General features: G+C 37.1%; 1 protein-coding gene across 1 annotated transcript in view; it reads left to right on the top strand.

The window, feature by feature from the left end:
- The first annotated feature begins 423 nt into the window (after positions 1-423).
- Positions 424-27,450, top strand: part of DCDC1 (doublecortin domain containing 1) — a 151,418-nt gene continuing 124,391 nt past the window's right edge. Inside the window, exons 1-4 of the mRNA XM_087822274.1 lie at positions 424-683; positions 1,894-2,050; positions 2,537-2,699; positions 18,468-18,673. Of these exons, the coding sequence (XP_087678400.1) occupies positions 424-683; positions 1,894-2,050; positions 2,537-2,699; positions 18,468-18,673 (786 nt within the window). The remainder of the gene's footprint in view (positions 684-1,893; positions 2,051-2,536; positions 2,700-18,467; positions 18,674-27,450) is intronic.

Below are 27,450 nucleotides of genomic sequence, written 5' to 3'. Positions count from 1 at the left end.
TTTTGTATTTCCTAATACTTGGCAGAGTGCTAGTGTTTAATAAACCAATCAATAATTTAAAAAATTTACTTACATTGTTTCAAGGGTTACACAGCTTTCTTCTTTAAGTAAGTAATTAAGTTTAATGATTATGAATGTGGGTTTTATCTTAGGACAAGCTTGAGTTCAATTTCTTCCTGCCAACTAACTGATTATTTGAGCTCGGGCAAGTTAATTAGCCTCTCAGCCACAATTTCTTAAATCTGGAAAATGGGGATCGAAATAGTACCCACTTCCCAGGGATATTGTAAGGATTAAATGAAATAATGGCTAAGTGTGCAGTATTTGTCTAGCACAAAACTAGTTGTTATGTGGTAGTTGTTAATAAGTGATTGCAAATCAATTCACTGTATTCTTCCACGCATTGTTTCTCCCAGGGAGTTTATGTCATCCCAGGCAAAAGCAGTTATTAAAACTACTGAAGATTATTTGCAGCCTCAGTTTGGCCCCAACAGACGGTTGCTTTCAGCAGCAATATCAGAAGGGTCAGGACTTCAAGATTGCTCCACACATCAAACAGCATCAGATCATAGCCATGAAATATCAGACCCAGATAGCTACAAATCAAACAGTGAAAACAATCCCTGTTTTATATCAGCATCCAAGAGAAACAGACCTGTCAGTGCTCCAGCAGGTCAACTGAGGTAATCAAAGCTGTCCTCTTGTTTTTTTCAACCAACTGTTGAAGGTTTGTCCTTTGAGCAGAATTTATAATGATTCAGTTGACTACTGCAGACATTAAAATGTAACACGTCTCTGTCCCTAGGGTTTTGTTTCTGTTTTTGTTTTGTTTTATTTTTTTCCTTTGAAAGCACCGGAGTAGAATGTTGTTAATTACATTTATGGAGAACATGAAGTACATACACTTCAACCTGGAGAATGTGAAACTCTGAAAAAAATATTTGAAGCAGAATTAGTGTGGGATCATGAAATATCTTTGCTTACCAGATATTTGTTTAAAAATTGAAATGCATACTTTTGGTATTTAACCAGTATTTCAAAATAAAATTAAATCGCAGTGAACTTACTGTAAAACTATTGTGTGCATTTTCACATCAAGGCTGTTATAAACTTTTAACCTAAGAGCTTGTGGATAGAATAAAATGTTCATAAAACAAAAATCAATTCAAGAAACTGATGCTCCTATTATTTTCATATATTTGAATAGGTGGATATATTTTGATATTAATTTCCCTAAAGTTTTAGGGAAATGTTTACTTTGCCTTCTGTAGCATTAAGAATTAACAGGGTTAGTTAGAGATCTCTGAAGTAAAAATTTGACACATTAATCACTTACGTGTACTTCTGCCGAGGAAATAAGGATCGACACTGGTTTTAACTAAAGACAAAACTTAGAAATCTTCTCTTACTGCCTTCAAACAACTTGAAATATAAGCAATTACAATTAATTTTAAGATAAAAAAATTTAGTTATAATCTATTTGAAACTTGAAATCTTTTTGAAAAAGCAAAGAACTTTGATAAACATGAAAACAAGGAAAATGTTCGCCATTCACTATTTTATGATGTTAAGACCCCATTGCTATTTTTTTTGCTTTTTATCAGAACATAATTAATATAGCAATATAATTTTAAAAAATGAGTATGATGTTTTATAAGTAAAATGATAAAAAGGATTTATTCTGAGATATGTGCTTGACATGAACAGTTTTGGCAAACTTATCTCGTATTAAGTGTTTTGAAATATTTAAGTAGTTATATGCAATTATATCCTATAAAAGTTTTTTGAAGAATACTTATGAACAATCATTAGGGCCTATCTCTGTAAAAAAATACCCAAGATGATATCTTTTTGAATGTCGTCACTATTTTTACTCTGTTTTTCCCTCCTCAGAGCTGCGGCGCTCTCATCTCCAGAATTTCAGTCGGCCCAGAACTGGCACAGAATCTCTCACAGGGGTAAACTTCAGCCCAGAGTGATTAGAGTAACAGCTTACAGAAATGGATCTCACACAGCCTTTGCCAAAGTTACTGTACCAACCATCACCTTGGTAACTAGTGTGCAAGTTTTCCGTGCTTCAGTTCTTCCCTTATTCTCTTTATAATATAAAAGATGAGAAAAATGACATTTATTATGTTAAAGATTTCTTTTTAGTGATAGGAGTCTGTGAATTGCTTATGCATATGTAGGACGCACAGACATTTCTTTCCTTTCCTTTCCTTTATATATACTAATATATAAATAGTATATTAAGCAGATAAAGTGGCTTATATTTCTTATAGAGTTATAAGAACATTTAACTGACAGGACATTTAAGGACTAAAATTAGACAACCGTTAGATATTCTTAGTGCTGCGATTTACCTTTTATTTGTATATTTTCAACTGCTAGAAAATTACTATATTGGTGAAGTTACTCAAGGAAAGTCTGGCAATGGGCTGAAGTTTCTGTTTTGATTGCTGGCACCTTTTGTTTCACGGAAACATGTTCCTTTCCTTTGGTGAATCACTTTCTCTTACCTCTCGCTTTCTTCCAGTTGCTGGAGGAGTGCACGGAAAAGCTGAATCTGAACACAGCCGCACGACGAGTGTTCTTGGCAGATGGCACTGAAGCCCTCGAACCTGAAGATATACCCCACGAAGCCGATGTTTATGTTTCAATGGGAGAGCCCTTTTTAGATCCATTCAAAAAAATTAAAGGTAAAAAAGGAAAAAAAATCCTACCCCCACATACAGTAAATTGCTTGAGGGATGCAATTAAAAAATGATTTCCATCCTGTCGTCTTTGCACGGTTTAACAAAACTAATGTTTACGCGTTTACAGCTCAGTAAGAGGATAATGTGGTTAATGAAAGAAAAATCCACTGACAGCCACGTTTATTGCCCTTCATTAGCATTGGTGCTTAATTTAATATAGATCTGAATAGACATTAGGGAGCCTGCAGGAGGTTAAATGGTGAAAATATAATAAATTAAATCAGAGATTATTGAATTTGCTGTTTAGTTTCTGTGACACCCAACAGACATAATTCATTAGACTTATTCTCTTAGAAAATAGTTCAAAGATTCAAGTATCATTTATTCATTTAAACTCTTGGTCTTTTTTCCGATGGCATTAACACAATTATGAAAATAATTGTGGCCAGTAATGAACACATAATTCTTATATACATGTCATTTTCCTAATAAAATTTTTCATACAGTAAATACTACACCTTAACTTTTTTTTAACCTTTAAATGTATATATATAAATAAATATATATAATAGAAATTATAATAATAGAAATTATATATGAGATATAAATGTAAATATATATATATTTTAGAGATATTTGCAGGTAAGATCTTTTTTTAAAAAGTGCATTTAGATTTTCTAAAAATAGAAAACATTTCTCTTTCTTTAGTATAAGAATACATTTTAAGAGATACATGAAAGTACCGCAATCTAAGAATATTCTTCCGAGCATGTCATATCCAGAGTCTGTTATCAAGTCCTATATATGGTAATTACATTTAAATGACACAACTTTGCCATACAAATTCAGTGTACCTAACTGCTGTGCTCCCTTATGCTTTTTATACCTTATTAGAAGAATTTTTTTTCCTGCAACTGCTATAAAGCTGGTGAACCAAAGGCAAGTCTAGGCAGTAATTGCATAAATACAAGAAAAGTAATTCTGGAGTTCATTACAGATGAGGCGATGAAAATTCTTTCTCTACTAATGCTATTATATAAAGTAATGCTCAGGTTTCTGTCTCTTTCATAATGCTTGATCATCAGGAAATAATTTATTGAATTCAATAGGAAGTTCAAGGTAATTTGGTCCTTGTAAAGAAACTTGTTGCTACAATACTCAGTAAAAATTACCTATACGATAGTGTAGATCCATAGAATTTTCTAATTTTGCTTTAATCTTAAATATGGCTGCCTTTATTTTATATTCATTAATAATCTGCTTGTATATAAGCATGAGTCTTTGTGGGTAAATGTTTCTGAGGATTTTTTTATATTCAGATATTTATATAATTAGTGCTTTCTTAAGATCCTTGATTATTTTGATAAATAATAAATACTTGCCTTTGATATGATAATGGTATTGGGGAAGAGAGATATAAAAATTATTTACAGCTAAGCTTAGAAAATCTCCCCGACATGTATGCGTAAAATACCAACGTTACACACATGACTGAGCCCGGTGGATGATTTTTAAATGTGCAAACTAGTTTCCTCTTACTTTTTGTTTTCTTTCTTATCCTTTTTAAAGCCAAGTCCAGAACAAAAACTTCTCTGCTTTGTCTGCACATCTTTGGCTGTGTTTCACTGTGACATGCACTGCTGTTCTTTTAGCACCAAAATGTTGGCACACACTCCTGAAAATTTCACACCATCTCTTGCTGGATCAGCAAGCTTAACCCACCAAAATCTGGTGTTGTGCAATGGTTTTTGACTGATAATCAATCTTTATGCTGCTCGACAGTTGTTGCTGGGACACGGAGTAGAGCAGGTGGCAGATGTGCCTTGTCTTTTGAGAAAAGAAATTGTAGGTGAGCTTGGACACAGACTAGCATATCACATGTCCATTAAAAAGACTTAGGATAAGTATAATGGGGAAAAAGCCACTCATCTAAGTTAAGCTCATAGATAAGCCTGAAGACTAGTATTTGATTTCTTTCAGAACACTAAGTATATAAATATAAATAAATATTATACATATGTGTGTATATATGTATGGTAATATAGATGTAAAACTTGATTTAGATCATTTGAGAGGGGTATGGGAGATTTCATATATATATGTATGTCATACATATATATACACATATTTCATATAGATGTCACATACTTTCTAAAATCAAATTAAAATTACTTTTCTTGCATATGTCTTATAGATAAATCAATAATTTGCCAACTTGTTGTCCTGAATGTACCATAAAAGTAAAACATGTATGAACAGCTTTGAAGGTGGTAGATAAATTTAGGGTAGGAGGGCATTCTCAGAAGTTGGAAAATCAAACATTGAAAGGTAAATAGGAATAAAACAACTGACAGAATTGGGTGTTACTGTTTTATCTTTCTAAATGACCATGAATATTTTATATGCATTTAACCAACAGGCATTAGAAGCAACTGGTCATTATTTCAATATATTGATTTTCATTCATTCAGCCATCATTCACTGAGAGCATACTATGTGCTGAGTACTAGGATAGATTAGAGACAGGTGGAAAAAAGGGCTCATAGTCTGATTTCTTTTTTATCATTATTCTTTCATCTCTGATTTTAAATTCAATTTAATTCAATTTAATCTAAATTTAAGCCAATAAATATTTATTAAATTCTACTGTATGTGTAGTCCTGGCATAGGGATAGAAGCCCTGGTCTTTAAGGACCATAAACTGGGCAAATAAGTTGTAAATTCTTAAAACCGAGAACACTATTCAACAAAGTAAATCAAATGGGTCCTCCAAAGGAAAATTTACTTCATTTATGGCACAGGAAGGCCAAATCAGCCTAGGTATATTTTGGCAATTATAATTCCATACTTCATCGTTTTCCTATTATTTGGAAAAGCAGTATAGATAGTGAAAATTACCTTATTTATAACTACTTCCAGATTTGCTAAGGTAGAAACATATGTATAGAACATCTCTGATTTTTTCTTTTTGCCTAGATGTAATACTTATTTAATCCAGAGAACATCTCTGATTTTTTAACTACTTTATTACCCCTTTTGAGCATCATTGTTGACAACCAGTGGCACTGGATTTAAAGCCAGAGAGCTATTCATCACATACCTTGAAACACAAAGCTTTTATATAGAGGTCAGGCCAAGGTCAAAACTGACATGAGGCATTCTCTGTTGAAATGCAGTATCCCCGAATAATTCTTGCATTTTGAAGTTCAACGCTTAAGCAGAAAGATTAATTGCGTATGGGGGAAAATAGAAACATTTTTATGAAGATTGCTGGTGATAATCAACTGTCCTATTAGGTCTTATAATTCTGGCATTTGGAGATTCTAAAATTAATGATTCTGCTAGAATTATGAAGAGGTAGTTACTGCATTGTTTGAAAAGGCATTTAAAAGTTTTCAGATTTATGGGCAGGCAAGCAGTGTAGGTCTTCAGTTTCCTGAATCTCCTGCTTAGTGGCGCCTAGTGAAAATTCATGCATCGGCTTCATGGGGTTTATGAGTCCAGTTCCTTGATGACGTCCAGGCCATGCAAACCTAGCATAAGGAAGGGTTCACGCCCTGAAGGTGCTTAAATGTCTAAAGAAGATGAGAGAGAAAACCTCATTTGGACCTAATTCATTGGGCCTCCCTTCCCATGTACGGAGCACTGGTGGTTTTGAATTTTTTTTAGTTTTATACTTTGATTCTTTCCTATCTGTCCTAGCCTACCATTTGGCTTTTAGAGTTATCATTTACAGCGATTTGCTTAAGTCCTGAGTTTTGTTAACCAGAAGAGTAACTGAGTATTATGAATAAGATTTTACATCTTTTACAAGCTGGATTGTGAAGATGTAGTCACTGGAAAAAAACACACCAAAACCCGTGAAAAGAGTTCTTGATATTACACCTCAGATCTAAATTTAAACCTGGAGATTTTCTGCTGTCATGTGATCTGAAAATGAAATAATTTGCTGTGACAGCTCGTGATTGACAAGAATATGTGCGAGCACATTTAAAATATGCCATCTTTTCATGTAGAAGTGAATGTCAGTGAAATGATGGATTCTCATCATTTTAATTATTGATGATTTGGAAATATTTCAATTCCGTGACACGCAAGACACATCATGAATAGCAGCATAACACTTTCTCGCGTATCTGCATCAAGAATGAAATGTTCTGTCATATTTTGTTTTTCAAAAAAAATGCATTAATTTAATGAACCTGGATTCATGCATCATATTCTCTTCATTATATGTCTCCTGAGTTTGCTGATTTTTACATGTTATGTTAAGAGCACATGTTTCAAGAGGCGCCCACTATCCACATCACACTGCGCCTGGCCATTTCTGCTGCTGGTCTCAGGACAACGCCATAGGGCTGCCGACACCAGTGGTGGCTTTTGTCCTGTTAAAGCTGACACTGGGCTTCCTGATGCTCTCCTGTAAGGTCACTACTACTTAATTTGAGCAGATACAGCAGGAGTTAGAGTGGGCTTTCCCGAATTCTCTGTTATATTGTTTGAATAGCATATGAATCAGGTGGGATTATTTGTCAGTCCATATTATCTCCCACTGAGCTGCATATACTCAAAAGCAGGAAAATGGCATTAGATGGAGAAAACACTCACTTTCTTCTGAGATAGCATGTGCTTCTATTGTTTCTACAAATGAGGCTAAAACTATATTTTGGAGGTGTATATTTTTGTGTTTCCTGATTCCAAAAGTTTTAGACCTGTAAATAGTGTGTAGTGTATCCTTACTATAATAGACGTAGATATAAAGATAATTGCAAAAGACCTCCCTCCAAAAAAATGTCCTTAGCTAATAGAAAACTCTAGAACACACATGTGTCAGCACCCCCTTATATTGTCAAAATATCAAATCATTAAGAAACATCTAAATTGTTGACATATTTATGTGTTGGACTATGGGCTGCTACCCTGGACCTTGCTGGGAGTATTACATAATGTATGATATATGCACCATATGAACTTTTTTAAAATCCAGAAATTTCTATTCATAGAATTGCATCTGATCTAAGGATTTTGGATAAGGTCTTCTGTCACAGCTGTAAAGAAATCTGATAAATTTTAATTCTCGCTAGGATATTAACTGAGGAGGGTTATAAATGTTTTCTCTACTACCGTGAACTGTTTGCTGCATGGGTAAGAGTGGACAGAGAGAATATCTCTGATTAGAGCTGAAAGAGTGTGTAGGAGATTAAAAATTATGCTTCCATGTCCAAGGAGGCAGAAGCATGGTTAAATAGAGATCATTTATTTATTCAATCATTTTCTTGATGAATGTTTATTGAGTTCCTACAATGTGCCAGACATTGCACCAAGCCTTAGGGATATGGCACAAACCAGCAAAGGTCTCTTGGAGCTTAGCTTCTAGTGAGGTGGAAGGAGCAGTTGACAGTGAGTGTATAAAGAACTAAGTAAGGTATTTACTGACAGTGGTAAGTGTTATGAAGGAAATAAAAAGGTTGCTATCATAAGAACAAATAATGTCATGGAAACAAAGAGGCAATTTTGTTCAAAAATGAAGCTGACATTTGCAGTAACCTTTAAATCAAATCTTTTACGCCATTGTCTGTCTACCTTGCTTGTCCCTTTACCTGGGAATACATTTATATATTTTACAGTTAGTGTTGCAGATGGTTTTGCCTTTCAAACTATTTGCTTTTAAAGCTTTCAGGCATCTGTTTGGAGAGACATGAGAGATGCATTATAATTTAGTGGAAAGAACACTAGCCTTGAAGTCAGATGATCTTGCGAGATTCTAGTGTCTGTTATATGACCTTGAACAGATTGGTCTGTGCTTTAATGTCCTTACCTGTAAAATAGAGGCAATTAAAGGATTATTGCATATGCTCTTGTTTTTCTAAAAAATAAAAATTATTTGAAGATTAAATGCCTATAAATCCCTAGTCTAAAGAGAATACCGACAATAGCATTTTATAAACATAACTAAGATCCCACATGCTATTAAGACCCCAAGGCTATTAATCAGAAGTTTGTGTTCACTCCTACCTTCCCAGAATAGCTGGCGGGGTTCAGGGAAACAGCAACAATGAAAGCATTTGTCTCTCCTTTTTTCACCACTGCCACGGAAGTGAACTGCAGTGCGAAGCCAGGCAATTCACTTGACCTATCTAAGCCTCAGTTTCCTTACCCACAGATTGAGCCTAATACACTACACCTCATTGTGTTAGTATGAGGAGTAAATAAGATGATGTATGTAAAAACCTACTGGATATAATAGGTGTCTACAACATTGTATTTCCACCAGCTTTTCATACTGGTTGTTGCAAGTACCTGTTTTTACTACCAAAGGTATGTGCTATGTCTGAGATTTAAAAAATACATACAACCCAATTAAAATGCCTGCCAAGCACTTGTATCTAAAGAATGGTATGAAAATCTGAATCAGCCTTTGAACACTCACTGTATTGTGTTTTTTGCCTTGAGAATTTTTCCTGGGATGTAAGTCAAAATCAAGTCCTTTTATAAAAGGACCCCCAAACAGCCTTGCTCTGCTCCATTCCAAGGGTCATATTTAAAAATGTTTTTAAATTCTCACCCAAGGATATGTTTATTGATTTGAGAGAGACAGGAACAGGGGGAGAGAAACATTGATGTGAGAGAGAAACATCCATCAGTTGTCTCCTGTATATGCCCTGACCAGGGATTGAACCTGCAACCTTTTTGGTATATGGGATGACTGTCCAATTAACCGAGCCACCCAAGAGTTATATGTTGAAATGTGTTTATGACCCAAGGCTAGCCTTAACTTTAAGCTGCCATAACTTATTTCAAGAAAGTTCATAGAAAAGTTCAGGGGAAGAGTAACAACATTTTGATTGACACAATAGATGGAACGTTTGTAATTTTAATCAAATTTAAATTGAAGACATACTTCAAATGATATGTCAGACTGGTGTTACTGAGTTAAAATCTAATGACAACCACTGTCATTATTAGTTAAATATAGCCATCATGCCTATAGCAATAAATGATGACACTTAAGAACATGCAGAAACAAAGAACACAAGTATTTAGAAAAAAGGGAGCGTGACTAGAAACTCAGTTGAACACAGGAATGTGACCTGGATTTAATCTATTTACCAAACATAGAAGCAATTGTATTTGGAGCAGATGATATAATTGAATATAGCAGTATGTTTTCTTACTGTCAGAGCATTTATATCTTATAAGTTCATCTTGCACCCATGAAATGATGTGCTAGTTCATATTTAATGCCATTATACCTACTTGACAGTCAGCATTAATGTGTCTTCAAGTGTATTACCCAACTACAAGAGAATGCATTTTTAAAAATAAGAGTTTTAATAATCTTGTAGATTTGGACTTGCAAGTTTGCTGCTTTTATTCTGGTGACAGAAGGAGGCAATATTCTTTTTGCCTGATACATGCAAAATAAAAAATTACAGATCAAGGAGCACCCAGGTTTATTTAATTTTATAAGAGGCATAGGTGTTTTTGAAGTAGACTAAGGAAATGTAATGATATTTTAATAGACCTAACACAGAAGCAAGATAGAAAGTGCTTTATCTTTTCCATGATTTGGTTATAAACACAATCATGAAAATAAAACGGGATGTGGATTTTTCAAAATAAAATATAAACTGGGGTTGGAGCATGATATTCTGAGTGCTGCAGGAGTGTAAGTACATATGAACAGACAAGGGGACTTGGCCATCCCCAAGCAGCTGGGATATGACCATGTGGGGAAATATTTTCTGAGATTTTGTTAAATCCTATTAGAACTTCACTAGATTGTAGCCCCCAATCCCACTCTCACTCAGTGGGCTTTTAACTTTCTAGAGGGAAATGCCTGAGAGAGGAAAGCTGGGATAGATCTGGTCCTTACTGCTTTGGAGCCCACTAGGCATGGCCAGCAAATTTAAAGGGGGGGGTCAGGTGATAAGGTGAGACAAGGACCCCTTCTTTGGCCATTGGGTGTGTAAGAACAGAGACTTTGCTTAGAGTACTGTCAACAAGGTGGAGATTCAAGAGTTCTCAGTCCTGGTCAGGGCACATGCCCAGGTTGCTGGCTCCATCCCCAGTCAGGGGCATGCAGGAGGCAGCCAATCAATGGCGACTCTCTTATCATTGATGTTTCTCTCTCCCTCCCTCTTCCTTCCTCTATCTGAAATCAGTAAAAGATATATTTTTAAAAAAGAATTCTGTAGAGGGGAACTCCAAGGCTCCTGTTGTTGAGATTCGTGCACAGGTAGGCATTGTATTTGGTCCTGCTGTCTGGGGAAGCTCCCAATAGTAAGGATAAGCATCTATTGCATTCTCAGTGTCCCTTTTTGTAATCAGATTTGTAATTGCTGGTGAAATAAATGTCTCTTGTTTCCTCTAGACTGAGTTTGCTTAGGAAAGGAACCATAGCTGCCTTATTGACGATCATTTTCCAGCACAGGGCCTGGCAGTTAGTAGACACTTAACAAATGTTGTTGAATGGATGAATGAAGAACCAAATGAAATAGGTACCATGGTGAACCATCCATATCCCAAGGAGTTGGTGGTGAGAAGGGAAGGGATAGACCTCATTAGAGCAGCCTGCTGGCCTGCAAACACTGAGTGGACTTTTAGGAGTATATTAAAAATCCCCTACCCCAAATTCATATGTAGATTTGTGAATGTTTCCCTTTGGCAGGGGGCCAGAGTAAGCCAGCCCAAGAATAATTACATTGCAGAGAGGCTAATGGTTATGCTAATGCTTGTCTGAGACCAGACAATGGCCAGAAGTGGAGTGCTGGTATAAATGATTCTCCCAGGAACCTATAGATCTGAGATTTTTAGCCTTCCCACATCCTCCCAGGAATGCCCTTTCTTGCCCATTCCCTCACCCCCTTCCCTCAGTCTTTGTATTTCTTATAGTACTTTGCATATAGTAGGTGCTTATTAACTGTTGTTGAAAACAAGGAAGGAAGGAAGGAGATCCTGTGACCTTTGGGAAGGCTCAGGGCACTGCTAACTGTGTGCACAGTCCAGGGACTGTGGAGCTAATTCCACCATGGGGTGGCAGGAACGCTGTTTTCTAATTCTTGCCAAGGTACCAGATAGTTTCAGCCCTGGGAGGGATGCCAGGGTTTTGAGATTTCAAAGTTAATGAGATACAGAAGGTGTACAAAACACTTGTTAGCTATGGCTACTATGTTTTCCTAGAAGTTCAGAATGGGTTTAGATGTCACTAAGTTTCTTTTTTAATACTTGGCCTGCTTCCCTGCCCCACATACCCTACAATCCCCACAACTTGATTACTCTACACTCCAACCTCTCCCAGCCTCTGAGATTATTCGTCGTCTTCACCAGGGCTCAAACCTACTCAGGTCTTTGCCGAGCATACTCAGATTCTCTCTCAGTGTTGCATGGAAGTATCAGATTCTGTTTTTCTTCTCACCTCTGGATGTAATCATGCTTACCCTTGTTGTCTGCCCTCAACCACACTTCTTCATATGAAGGCATATGTCCCCAGAGCTGCGATATACACAGAAGTCACCTGCTGTCCCTGGTTCTCCAGCAGGTTCTCATATAGGAGACTCTGAGACATGCTGCTGTAGCAGACCTGCCCTTTTCCTCACTTACGGAGTTATCGGTGGAAGTGGAGCTCTTGGGGTGCCACGAAGAAAAGAATTTCCTGAGGCCCCCAGGGGAGGATGGGGTTTCATGGAAAGCTTTATTGATGATGTAAAATTAAGGGGGTTCTCCTCCAAGGTCCCATCTCTTTTTATCCTTCCATGAAAAAAAAGTCCAATCTTGTCTTCAGCAGGGCCAGAATTAAGGCCACTGCCCATAGTTTCTGCTCCATATTAAAGTCCAGTCCAGTCCAACATCCTGCATGTGGAGTCCAAGTCTGCACGGCCTTGGGCCGTGGGGCTGCTTAAGGCCACATGGCTCTGGAGAGAGAACAGGTGGGTGCACGGGCAAGTGTGGGTGACAGAGCAAGAGAGAGAAAAGGGCCACCAGAGAGAGGGAACTCTTTGTTTGGAGATTTCAATTTTCCAAGATTTTGTGCGCTCTGATGGGGTCTACCCCGTGGCCAACCCATTGTTCCCTAGGCTAGACTGACAGACAAGCAACTTCCCTTCATCACCCTGACTTCACTGTGCATGCACCATCTCCCCCTTTGTTTGACCCCTTCCCCCAGTGATCTGCAGGAAACGGACCAGTGGTTCCCTGGGGAGCATGAAGCTGTAGCTTCCTGGTGAAGCTACTCAGATGACCGTACTTATAATGTCTGGCCTCCTCTTTGCTCTCTTCCTTTTTATTAATATTAACTAGCTAATTACAACAATAACAATACCAATAGCTACGTTTCATAGGGAAATGGATTTTGCCAAATGTAGGAAAGATTTTTTTCAATAGCCTCACCTGTCCAAAAGATACAATGGCCTGCTTTGGGAGATGTGGGACTTCTCAGTGTTTTGCATAAGGCTGTAATCTGGCTGCTTTCCACCAGCCTTGCTCCATCTCTGGCCATTGTGGGGAAGGGGAAACATTTCCCTTTCCCTCCTCTGGTTCTTTTTGGATGGCTGAATAATTAAATCAACAGAAGGCAAAAGGACAAGAGAAAATAAAATTTAATATTGTACATACCCAACAGTGCAAAGTTAAGATTCAAATCCAGAGAGGTTGGCTTTAGAGCCCATGCTCTTAACCACTAGGCTATGCTGCCTATCTAGAACGTAATTCATTTTAGTCGTCATTAGTATTATTTTATTAGGCTGCTTTACATGTTGGTTTAAAATCTTTATATAAAAAGTTTTATATATTTTCAATAGTCTTTCCATGTGTACCAATATCAACAAAGATCTGGAAAGTAGGAGTACCTTTAAAAAAAACTATATGTAATTTATAAACATTTTCAAGTTTGTTTTAAAATTTATTATGTGGTTTTACTAGATCTACTTAGAGTTTTTTCAGAAAACCTATATTTTGGAACTTCAGAAATTGATTTTAGTTTAGACTGCATGTTTTTTAAGTGAGTTAAGTGTCTTTAGATATTATCAGATAATGGAATTATGAATATATTCCTTTTATTGGAGTAAAGTTTTATTGCTATAAAGGTAGCATTATTCATTAACTCACCCAGCACTAATTGAGCACCTCCGCCATGCACCAGGTAAGCATTGCATGTTTAGCCAGGTATACACACAGTGATAGTACAGTGGGATAGGTTGAGTGGTAGATGTCTTCACAAAGAGCAGAAAGGAGGGTGTCCAAGCTGGAAAAAGTTTCCTGGGAGAGATGACCTCCAAACAAAGTCGGAATATATAAGAATTTACCTTAAATATACTTTGAGTTTATTCTAGACCTTCATTTGCCAAGAATTTCTTCTTGGCAAGTTCTCTTCTTTTCCTAAAGAAATTCTATGCCTTGTGGTCACCAATGAGCATCAAGGTGATAGAGCAATCACATTTAAGTTTATACTGGAGAGAGGGAGGGAATAAAGATGGTAGGTACATACACAAGCAATAACGTTTATTTTGCACAATTGGTATGTTATGAAAACTGAAATAAAATTAAATTGCTATCAATTCGACATTTAAATGTGCAGGAAGAGTTAACATCTAATAATTATATTATGCATAGTGAACTTGTTTATACCCTGGAGCAAAGTAATAAGAAATAGAGGTTCGATTCCTACCTTCTAAAGGTTTAAGTATGGAAGCAGAAATAGGATATATTCTTATACAACATTTACATAAAATTCTAGCACCTAGCACAGCGCCTGGCATGTGGGAGATTCTCAAACATTATTGAGTAAATGAACGTATTAATGGGTGGTACAGGCTGCAAGTGCTCTAAGGATCCAGAGAGATGACAGGTCACTGTGGGCTGGAACAATAAAGAAAGAAAAATTGGGTAAGATAAAATCAGGAAGTTTGGGTGGTGTCAGATGGTTGGCACACTCTTCTGCTAGACATAAGTTCAAGGAAAGGGACTGTATATTTTTCATATTCCTTGCACAGGGTCTGGCACATAGGATGGGATCAAATAAGTATTTGTTGACTACCTTACAGATACAGAGAGACAGGCTGGCTGATTGGTGGAAAGCTTCAAAAGCTAGCTCCAGTACCCTTCTCTTCAGGCAATGACAAAATCGATGTTTTAGGCAAATCCAGCTGTAACTGGAGTACAGAATGTCAGATATAATGGAAGAGGCACAAGTACAGTTTGGAAGTTCTTACAGGTAACAGGAGGCTGGGAGAGAAGTGGGCCAATGAGAGCAGCTGGGAATGGGAGGAAGTGATGCTTTTAATAGTACTGTGAAGAACGAATAGCTGAGAGTTGGGTTTCCCCTCTTTCAGGGTCCCTAGAAGCAGAGCCTGAGATGGGGAGTGCTGTGCAGGGGGCTTAGTGAGGGAATACTCTTAGGTGAAGCCTGGAAGGGAGTGGGGGAAGCAGCAGACAGTAGAGGAAGAAGCTTGGCCAAGCCTTGTTTTGAGCTGAGGTTAGCCCCAGTCTGGAGCGGGAAACACACTGCAGAGTTGGGAACACACCACCAAGAGTTGCCCCTCCTTGAGGCAAGGGACTGGCTGTTGTGTCCCCCAGTCAGTCAGTCCCTGGCGGTGGACTGCACCTCTAGGCAGCGGGGAAGAAAGAGGTCATCACCTCCTAGGTGGTTCCCGGCTCGGTGGCTGGAGAAGGGTGCAGCTGTGAGGTGTCAGTGGCTGGGACTCATAGCAGGTGGAGTTGGGTATACTAGCCCAAGGTGAAAGGAATATGACGGGTGAAGGGTACCACCAGCGTCATCTACACTCTGCTATAGTCTGTTCTTCATACAGGGCCCTGCTGAGAGCCGTCGGATTGCTTCCCCTCACTTCCAGAATAAAATCCAAACCCTGTATCCTGGCCGCCACAATCTGGCCCCTTTCTGCATACAAATTTACTTTATTTTTCTTTCTCAAACACGCCAAGCTCATTCTCACCCCAGAGACTTTGTGCTTGATTTCACTCTGCCTGGAATGAGCTTCCCCCAGATTTTCATGACTAACTTCTGATCCTAGAGGTCTTTCTACCCAGATGTCACCTCTTTAGAGAGGCTTTTCATGGTCTGTCTCACCCCGAGAGGCTGTGATCTGCACGAGCTATTCTGTCCTGCTTATAGTTGTCACCCTGGTACTTTGACGAGTGGACACCCAACAAATATCATTGACTGACTAAGCACCTAGCTGAAGAGACATGAATGGGAGGTAAGGGTCCAAGACTCTCTGAGACAGTGGATAACATCGATAGAGTTAAGAAATGTGAAGTGTGCTTGCATTTGTGTGGAAAGATGTGAGATTTTGTTTTAGATATATTGAATTTGAGATAATGGCAGAAAATATATGGTAGAGATGGAATAGTGTAGTGACTAGGGGCACAGTTTCTGGAACTAAATTCACAGTCCGGTGCTGCCACGTACCAGCTGCAAGATCTTGGGCAAGTTGTTTAACTTCTCTTTGCCTCGATTTCCTCACTTATAAATGAGGATAATGATGTTATCTACCTCGTAAAACTGCCGAGAGGACTATGAGAGTCAGTACCTATACATCTTATAAGAGAGCATCTTGCTAATCGTAAGCATTATTTTAATGGAATTTGAGGAGTTTCGCATATAAAAGAGCCTAGTGGAAGCCAGGGCTGCGCCGAGGGTGGGCGAGTGGAGCACCTACGGGATGGAACTTGAGACGCTCGCCGGGAGGGTTGCGTCCTAGCACCACCTCAGTGTGCACCCTTAAACGTTGCATTTTTGGCCCTTCACTTGCCTCACTCTAATTCTGGCCCTTTTCTAGGTATTCAGGGGGGAAAAATGGTTATGGGTAAGATTCTCTACGTCTCAGCACCTGGATCACCTGCTCCCTCTGGCCTCTGTTTCTCGCTGTTGCTAATCTGGGGGTTGCCTCTCAGTCGACCGATTGCTTCTTGGTCTTTTCCATCACTTACATAACCAATTCTCTGCGGTCAGTCCCCTCCACTCAAATGCTCTGAGTAGGTTCTGTTTTTCTGTTTGGACCTTGACTGATTCAATGGTTAATATACTCTAATGCTCCCTAATAAGCATAGGATTTCAGGGACCTGTGGGAAGAAGCCAACGTTTACAGAGTAACTCCTATGTGCTAGGTACTTTAACATATAAAATATTTAAGCCTTATCTGGTGGCAGAATGGTACTCACTAGATACTTTGTAGAGGAGAAATTAGAGATGCTGGGTGGGATAACTCATTTAGGGTAACGAACTAACATAGCTGAGATTCAAACCTGGTTTTCAGGTTTATAACCTTTCCACTGTTCAGAGCATCCGTGGAACATTCAGATTATGGGTAAACTCCTATGAAATGACAAGAATTTATTAACTTTTATTTCCTAGTGAGAGCTTTTTAAATTTTATTTTCAGAGATACTGTTAGTTTTCTGTAAAAATATGCTTTCTCTTCTTAAAGCTTAAGCATGTCTATAATTTGGTTTGCTTTATTCTGCAAGTTTTGCTCATATTTCTGCCTACTGGATATGTTTGTATGCTTGTGTGTGTGTGTGTGTGTGTGTGTGTGTGAGAGAGAGAGAGAGAGAGAGAGAGAGAGAGAGAGAAAGAGATTGAGAGAGAAACCAAGAAAGAGGTATAGAAAGACAAGTGTTTTTGTTTTTTGAATATTTAATGTAGCCATTCTGGGACTTGAAAATTATTTACAATGACTTGCTCATATTTCACATCAATACTAGTAGATTCTATTGTAAAGTACTACTACTAGCTCAAAGAGGCCATGCTGCTTTCAAGGTAAGTGCTAATAGAGATGTGTTATTTTGAAATTTGGGTAAACAAATACAGCTATTTTCAGTTATATGCAAATAAATTTTATTTCTCTCGTTAGGACACATAAAGAGCAGATGAGAGAAGCCTCACTGCATTTTTGTATTTCTGTGAAAATAAAATATAATCTAAAATAAATTGAACGTACAAATAAAATAAATAACTCAGGTGCAAATTATTTATTTATGAAATGAAGCCTTTTGAAAAGAAAGGAATGCTGACAGCAGTTTAGTATGCAATATTCCACCCTTCTGTTCTTACCCTTACATTTTCAAAGTCATACATAGTAATTTAGTTGCACTCCCATTAATATTAGTGGGAGTTTTGAAACTTAAATTTCTGCATGCATCTTTGAAGACGTATAGGTCAAAGTAAACTGTTAATGCAGAACTGGTTTTCATTTTTAGTGGAATAGTTTGAATCTCTCTTCAAAAATGTCCTAAAAGGCACCTTCATGCTAATCACAAGGGAAGGATTATGTATAAGGTTACTACTTGGAGGTCATCATCTTTAGAGCAACATGGCTAATAAATCATATTAAAGAGAAAAAAGTGTTTTCTCAGCCCTGAAGAACACAGAAGTTCAGGACCTGTGTTGTTGAATAGTAAGCTAAGGACCTTGGACTCTTTCAGTGGACCCTTTCAGCCCAGTGCATGTGCTCAGTGATAGAGGCATGCTAAGGTGAATTTTAATTAGGACTAAATTGTGGTATTACTCTTTCATACCCTGAACATCTGTTCCCTTCAGAAATGATGATTTATGCAGGCTATCAGAGCAGACAGCTTGCTACAGCTTATGTCACGGTTAGTGGGAAGCTGGTGGTAGCATTTCAGAAAACCAGCATCTAAATGGAGACTGGCCAGTGTATATGATATAGGGAACAGGGGGAGGGGAAGCATGAATGTGTCCATTTTTAATTTTGAAGCCAAATATTGACTTGACTTAAAAAAAATTCTCTTCTAGACCATCTGTCGTTAATGAAGAAAGTAACTTGGACAATGAATGGGCTGATGTTTCCTACTGAAGTCAAGAAACGGAAAACCAAGCCTGTTCTTTCTGTTAGAATGAAGAAACTTACTGGGAAGACCTCAGTCCGAATTCTGTTCTTTAAGAACGGCATGGGGCAAGATGGGCATGAGATTACAGTGGGAAAGGAAACAATGAAAGAGGTAATTTTGTATCAAATACTGAAGTATAAATTAAATTTCAAAGTTTTTATGGCTTTTTAAAATGTGCTTTTTTCCTTCTAAATAGCAATGTCAACTAATGAAATATTAAGAGGATATTATATAGAACTCAAAAATCCAGCTTCTTAGAAGTATGCTTATTATACTAACAACATAAATTACCTTGGGTATTGCAACAATATTTCAGGAAATTATTTGGCTAACAGAGCTGGTCATTTACCTAGTAAAAGTTATGTTTACATTTGGTGAAACATTCTAGTTGGTTACAGTATTTCATAGACTATTTAGATGGAAGCTAATCTAACTTAGCTTCAAAAGTCAGACCTACACCTTTTCATTTAGTTAGAAATAAGACCTAGAAGCACCCCTGATCCTCGAAAGAATAAGTAAAGTCTTAAATAACTAGGATTCAGTTAAAGGAACCATATGCATTTTTAAAAGCAAATCTTATGGGCCTAAATCATGTAACAATCAAACTTTAAAAAACAAATTTTAAAGTAGCACTTGTTACATATATGCATGTTTTTTAGAAAGTGCTTATACCTTCCAGATCATCTTTTATATTAAAAAGTATGGAAGAACTAATGGGAATTTGAAAAAACTTTTTTTTTTTTTTACAGATAAGGACCTTTCGACCTAATAATAAAAAAAAATAATATTTATTAAGTATATATTAGAGATTAAAATATAACGAAACTGTCTTGGTTTTAATCTTGTCTTCATCATTCACTGTCTCTGAGTCCTTGGACAACTTAACTTCTCTGAGTCTCTATTTCTTCATCTAAAAAATGGGCTAACAGTAATGCCAAACTCATAGAATTGATATGAGGATTCAATGTGACATTATTCATGGACTACAATGCCTGGCACCCAGAGAGTTCCCAATAAATATTCGCCATTCTTATCTTTAGGACTCATAAATAGTTAGAAATCTAACAGTTAGAAAGTATTTTTCTTACTAATGGGAAATATTTATTATGAAATCAAGACAGGTGTAAATCATTTTGTTATACCAGGTTATTTTTTATTTATTTTATTTTATTAAGATGTTATATAGTTCAATGTTTATTTTTTAAATGTGCCTTTTAAAATTTGAGGTTATATAGTTCCTCTATATTCTTTTTTAATTTTATTTATCTTTATTATTGAAAATATTACAATTGTCCCCTTTTTTCCTCTCCATTGATCCCCTCCACCCAGCACCCCCTCGCCCCCCCAGGCCTTCCCCACACCGTTGTCTGTGTCCATAGGTCATGCATATATGCATCTAAGTTCTTTGATTCATCTCCCCCCCCCCCCACTCCCCACCCCCGCCTTCCCTCTGAAATTCATCCGACTGCTCCATGCTTCTATATCTCTGGATCTGTTTTGTCCATCAGCTAATTTTGTTCATTAGATTCCACATATGAGTGAGATCATGTGATACTTGTTTTTCTCTGACTGACTGATTTCAACTGCTTGAAACAGATGAAGAGCTGACTAGATATTGGAGATTTTCGTTATCAATGTCTTTTTTCCTCACCTGCTTATCTTTGTGGTTGTGTTATAACCACAGCTGGGTAAGAGCATCTCCTGAGAAGCTGGGGAAGTAGGTGTTGTGTCCTTCTTATCTGCAGATTGGGGTTATGAGTAAAACAAGGGATATTACACACCAGAGCAGATTGCTAAGGCAAGTTGTAACATCTTCCCTGGGGATTTTGGAAAATAGAGAAGATGGACGTATCCCTTGGGCTGTTAAAATGCAGTCGCTCCTGGAGATAGACGCTAGATTAGATAACCTCTCGAGTCCCCTTCAGTCCAGTCTCTGTAATTCTATGCCTTGGTGGTAAAATTGGGGTAATGGTCACAGATTACATGTTCTTAGATGAAAGGTTGAGTGTAAATAAAAATGTTACTGCTGTTTTGCTTTTTGGCTGTAGAGAGCAATTTACTTAAAACTGGATGATCAAGACATTCTTTAGTTTATTTAGTTTTTCTTTTTACAATTTGTAGAATTTAAAGAATTTTTACAAATTATAAAACTCAGGGAATGATTCAATAATAACTATATTTGTAAATATCTATCTAATTTTAAAAATGAGGTAAAGGAGAGGAGGCAACAGGATGTTGGCCTTGGGTGTCAATAGAACGTTTTGGAGGGAAAAAATAAGGCTAAGCTAATTATTTGGTAAATAACAATTTAAATTTTGAAAGTTTTGTTGATAATCACAGGATAATGCGCTATTTATAGACTTAATACCAAATCCGTAATAGGAACAACAAGTTGGCATACTCATAGGAGAAGCACAAATTATTTTCTCTTTTATAATAACACAATAGGAATGTTGGGACTAATAGCTATTTTTAGATTACTAAAATTTTTAAACAGTAATTTAGATTATTTAGAAATTTTATATCACTAAGTACTATAAAAATGAAGTAGAATGTAAACCTAATATGGGGAAGGTTATTACAGTGGGATAAGGAGAGAATCACTGAAGATTGTTGGTAAAATAAGGTAGTTAAAGCATAAAGTCTCCTCTGAGCTCAGAATGGAGCCAAGGGGAAAAGACTGTATTTCAATCCTAAGTACAAAATCAAAAAGATTTGCACACCCCACTTTGGAAAACATAGTTTCAAGCTACTTGAATGGGAACAGAATACTCCCTTTTCTCACCCGAAGGCAACACAGACTTATTGCAGGCAAAGATCTGCAGCGTTTCTTAAAAGTATGGTCGACAGATCACCTGCATCAGAACCATCTCGGCTCCGTGCTAAACATTCAGGCTGCTGGGTCCCACTCCAAGCCTATTGAATTAAGAATCTCTTGAGTTTGGGGCCTGAGAATTTGAATTTCAGCAGATGTCTCCGGATGATTTCTAGCCTGACTAAAGTTTGAGAGCTCTTGTTCTAGTGTTCTAAATATCAAACTTACTAATTTATGGAAATCTTCATCTATTTCTTTGTTTGTTCTCTTATACCACTGACTGCTAGACTAGAACTAGGGCAGGGAGCTCAGAAACCAGGGAGAGGAACATGTCTACAGTTAGCAGGAAGGGAGTGGCCTATGTGTAGCACGTGTGACTTAGAAAACATAAATATTCCCTCAATATTTGTATATGAGCATACTTTGTTATAATGACTTTTTTCTGTTATTACTGAAAAACCACATAAATAGAGAGGAAACTATTCATGTATGACTGTCATGGTATAAATAAATAATAGACTTTTTCAGCTGCCTTTAAAGTAGAAGAAAATCTGGACATAGAAATTGAGAAGCACATAAAAAGGTATTCTATTATTAATCATCTTAGAATGCAAATTAAATCCACACTGAATTACCATTATACACATTAGCATGGCTAAAATTTAAAAAAGGCTGACAATACTAAATATTGTAAATCTAGATATTATAAATATTGTAAATAGTGAAAATTGGGAGCTACTGAAAGTCTCAGGTATAGCTAATGAGGAAGTCTAGCTAATTGCAAACCAGTCTGGCAATTTCTTATAAACATACTCCTACCATACATTCTAGCAACCCTTTTCTAGGTACAGTAAGTTGTCAATGTCATTGATAGCTCCTGGGACTTGAAGAGAAACAACATGAAATTTAAACCGATTTTACCAAAGGCTAATTGATAGGAACAAGAGTTAAGTTTTTAGGGCATCTCATCAAGTTATAATGTTGAACAAAATTATGTTATTTGAGGACCTGTTGAATTTACCCATGAGAAATAATATATGTCAATACAAAGACTTCTAGGTAAATGTTCAGAGTAGCTTTATTTATGATAATCCAAAACTAGAAACAACCCAAGAACATCCATCAATAAAGTGAATGGATAAACACATTGTAATATATGTTCATACCAATGATTGCTCTTCAGCAATAAAAAGGAACAAACGTTGTGATAAATAAAAGCAGCCAGATATGAAACCTGGCACGCTGTATGATTCCATTTATATGAAACTGTAGGGCAGACATAACAGTGGGTACCTGGGCCAGGAGTGCTGAATTGTGTTTGGGAAAGAGCATGAGGAATTTTGGAGAGTGGTGGATATATTCTTTATCTTGATTGTGGTGGTGGCTACACCAATGCCTTTTTCTACCTGCATTGAATGGTGCACTTAAAATAGATACAGTTTATTTCATGTAAATTATACATCAAAATAGTAGATTAAAAAGCAAACAAAAACAAGGTTAGAATTACAGAAATGAAAAAGTAATCTGGGCTATTTAATTATTCTTAAGAAGAGATCAGTTAAGTATAAAATATCCAAGGAGAATGTATTAATAGATTATTTAGAAAATCTCCTCTGGTTATCTACTTCTCATTCACATTTTAATAATAAAATGCCAGAACACCTACATTTCAAATTCACAAGAAATAATTGCTTTTACAAATCATAGTCATGTTCATTACTAGTAAGAGCAAGTAACTAGGTTTGGTGTGCATTCTATCATTTACTCTTATGAGAATAAGATAAGTAACAGCCAGTAAATTTATCTCCAGGATTTATTCAGAAAAGTACCTTTATGCTACTTAATAAGATGGGTATAAATTCAACCCCATCTCCTGGCATCTTCAGGTTAAAATAACAATCATAATTTTTATTGTTAGTCATTTTAAAATGTTGGTCTTAGCAGAGAGTTATGCCAAGTACATTTTATTACATTTTAATTCTTTTAAAATTCATAATGTATTTGACAATCTTTCAGTTAGCAAAATAAAAGTTTATAAAAACAGATTAACTTTCTCAAAATATTCATGGTAAACTGTAGTTAGCTTTTACTGGACAAGTATAATTAATTGCCAATGGTGGAATATTTTTAGTAATCCAGTGAGTTAGCTTCATAATTATCCATTCATTTTCACAGTTTTCAGCTTGCTAAATTTCTTCTAATATTCTTTTGTAGGTACTTAATTAAATGGTTTGCTTCTTGGGTTTATATACTGAATACTGTTATATTTTCTGTACAAATACTCATTAAGTTAGCCGAAGCAATTTTTCTCACTTGAGGAACCTGGGCCAAATTTTTTTTCCTTCTGTCAGTTAAGATGACTTTATCTGCAAATAACAGAAAAATCCTGATTTAAATAGACTTAAGTAAAAAGAAAGCAAGAAATCCAAAGATAGGGCAGTTCCATGCATAATCCGATGAGATTCAATAATGTTTTGGATTTTGTGCTCTCTTATACATTGGTTACAGGATGTCTACTACACAGCCAGGCACAACTTTGTCCAGAGGTAGAAAAGAATAATTTCTTCCATGTGATTGAAGAGGACTTTCCTAGAATCCCCTTCTCAAGTCTCATTGGCCAGAACTACACTAAAATGTGTCCACCCTCAAACTGACAAGGGACATGGGACCACCATAATTAACTTAGATCAATAAAGAAAATCATAGCCTTCCTTGAGTCAAAAGGGGCCAGGGGGAACCCCCAAACAAAATCAGAAGAGCAAGGATGAGGTAGAGAATGGGTAGTGGGGAGGCAACAGAGAGAAGTGGTATAAATATGAAGAGGTTTTAAATTTTATTTCCTAAGGACAATACAAGGTCAGTGCTCCAGTACTAAAATGAATTAGTTTTACTTGAAATTTTTTTTCTAGAATTACACATACTTTAGTTATAGCATAATTTTATAAAATCAAAATTTTATTTGCTAGATTTATTAGAAATTTTATTTGCTGTGTTTATCAGAATTTTTTTTGCTAGATTTAACCGACTATTTATTTATTTATTTATTTTTGTTCAAAATATTACAGATGTCCCTTTTTCTCCCCAATGACCCATTCCACCCCATCCCTTCCCCCTCCCCAGTCCCTCTCCACATCATTGTCCGTGTCCTTGGGTTGTGCATATACGCATATAAATTCTTTGGTTACTCTCTCCCCCTCCACCCACCTGCCCTCTTCTATCCCTCTGACATTCATCAGTCTGATCCCTGCTTCCATGTCATTGAATCATTTCTATTCCTCAGTTTATTAAGTTCTTTAGGTTCCACAGATAAGCGAGATCATGTGATGTTTGTGTTTCTCTGCCTGGCTTATTTCGCTTAGCATAATTTCCTCCAGGCCCTTCCATACTGTCCCAAAGGGTACGAGCTCCTTCTTCTTTACAGCTATGTAGTATTCCATGGTGTAAATGTCCCACACCGACTCTTAACAATATAAAATTTATGATGAAATGAATGTAAATTAGACATAATATGTATTAACTTTCACTCAGTCATTAATTCATAATATTTTCATGACTGCTTATGTCTGCCAAGGCCCTGGATAGAGTAGTGCATGAAATCAGCCATGGTCCTCCACGTTCTCACGGAGCAGTTAGTCTAGAGGTGGAAAAAGACATTTGTAAAATAGCCACATTATTAAATGTGGAGTAGGTGGCACAAGAAAGTCTTTTGAGAAGAGTTAAGCAGGATTTATCTGGGTACATATGGAAGCCATTGAGGATGGTAACCTTTTCAAGCAGAGAGCTGAGGATATGAAAATGCTCAATGACAGAGTGAGCAGGATAAAGTCCGTGAATTGAAAGGTGAGTGTATGAGAGAGAGTGGCCTTGCAGGACAGGTGAGAGATTTTTACCACCCCCCCAAAGGCAGTAAGAAGTGTAAGGGTTTTAGTTAGGAGTAGAAGGAGAGGGTGACTCCCAGAACTGTCACTGAATAGATTAAACTAAAGAGAGTTTGTGGCAGGGTGGAGGAGATCAATGGGGGAAAAAGTGGGGGACATGTGTAATACTTTCAACAATAAAGATAAATTTTTTAAAAAAGCAAGAGAGTTTGTGGAATATCTCTTCCCAGGTGCTTGTCAAGAGGAGCCTGGTTTTACAGCGTGATGATTTTAAATTTCAGTATCAGAAGGGTTCTCTACAATCTAAACCGTAAGACATGAACGGAATGTGAATTTGTAAAAGTAATATTTTAACAAGTTTAACAGTTACAGAGTAGTGGAAATGGTATTTTAATTAACCTTAATATTACAGCAAGATGGCATCATTAAATATTTTTCAATTGTTAAATGTAAGAATGGCCATGCAAGTAGAGGCTTCATTCCGGGGCTTTTGACAGAAATTTATGTTGCTACCGATTCAGACCGCTGGTAACTTCCTGTGAGAAAGTGACTGCTGGCGGTTGGCCTTGCTGAACGCTGCGAGGACCTTACGTGCTGAGAGAATGACAGTGTGGCTGATGTGGCATTAATCTCTGCTATCTGATTTTCTAATGCCACTTTTCAAACTCCTTTAACTCTTAAAAGTTGGCTTGCACATTTTTAGTGGTGTTTTAGCACAATGAAAAGTGGGGTTTTTGAGTTAGAAAGCCACGTGATTTTTACTTGACTGATTTTTTGACTCAGAAGCAGCAATAATTGAAGTATTTTTTAAATTATTGAGATTTTAATTGAAGTAAATGGGACAATCTTTAAGTAGCTCATATTTTACTTAGTTTAGTTGGTAAATTATAACTTTGGAGAACATTTTGATATTTGAACCTTCACTAGTAACTAGGGAGTATGATTTGTACAAAAGGGCTTTGTTGTACTTTTAAATAATAGATTTGTAAAAGTAAGAGATTGAGAACTAAACACAAAGGATGGCAAGATCGAGGATGTGGGGAACCTAGGAAGAGGCTGCATCCATTTAGGGTCTGTGGGACCAACTGTAAGTCCTTAACAGCCTTGAGGGATGATCGGCTAGGAAAGAATGTGAACTGAGTTATCTCCCTGAAGCATTGCTGTCGGCGAGGGTGGTGGTGGTGGGACAATCCTTGGGCACAACGTCACAGGAAAGAAGGTGACCAACAGGAGAGTTTTGCTAGTCAGAGGCCAACTGTGTTAATCACTTAAAGTATTAAAAAAAACATATGCCAGTGCCAGTCAATAAGTTCCACTCTCCTTTCTGTCTCAAGCCACAGACAAAACTCCAGCTCATTCTCCTGATACCTTCTCGTGTGTTTTGCATACTCTTTTCGAGCATCTTTAGTAAATGCTTTAGTCCATGGGATAGGAGCCCTAGGTGAACTCACGTGTTGCAGTCACTAAAGAAATTGACCCAGGTGAGTGGGAAAGTAGGAAGATGAACGTTTAATGTTTAGAGTCACCAGTGTTAATAACTTAATTGATTGGGTAGCAAGGGCCAATCCCAGCCATGGGTAAGGGGTATAAAGAGTGGTAGGGTCAGCGATATCAGAAAGGCTGTTCCAAGTTAGGGAGCATCATATCTGACTTGTGAGGACACGTGGCATTGGTCAGGAAGTGAACTCCTGCACTGACATGCTCTGAGCAGACAGATTAGAGGTCCCAGAAGAATTGCCCAGAGCTCTGGATTGCGGCTAAAGTGCAAGAAACACACAATCCAGTGAATGCCCGTGGAGTATGTGGCACGTGGGAACATTATTGGTCATGTGTAGGGTTAGAATAAAGGTTGAGAACATCTGATAGAATCCAGTAAAGGGCAATTTGTCAAATTAAATCCATCAGTTAAGTATTTGCCATTTAGATGCAACACAGCGCTTGGGCAGCAACTGATAAACCAGTTCAATAACAATCTTTGAAAGTTGTTCTCCAAACTGCAAAGAAAGCACAACTTGCCTCAATATACACATTAAACTGTTTAAATATGTCCATGGTCACAAATAAAATGAGTTGGTTTGGCTAGGACCGGGATTACAGGCTTCCATCTTAAAGTAGGGATTAAAGCTCTTGGTTATGCAAAACCACTAGTATATTGTAGCAGTGAGTAGTACAAGTTTAAGACACAGTACTTTCGA

The sequence above is a fragment of the Miniopterus natalensis genome, chromosome 11 (genome assembly GCF_054644295.1).
Source record: "Miniopterus natalensis isolate mMinNat1 chromosome 11, mMinNat1.hap1, whole genome shotgun sequence".
Classification (NCBI taxonomy): domain Eukaryota; kingdom Metazoa; phylum Chordata; class Mammalia; order Chiroptera; family Miniopteridae; genus Miniopterus; species Miniopterus natalensis.
This window is presented reverse-complemented; position numbering and strand designations above follow the sequence as displayed.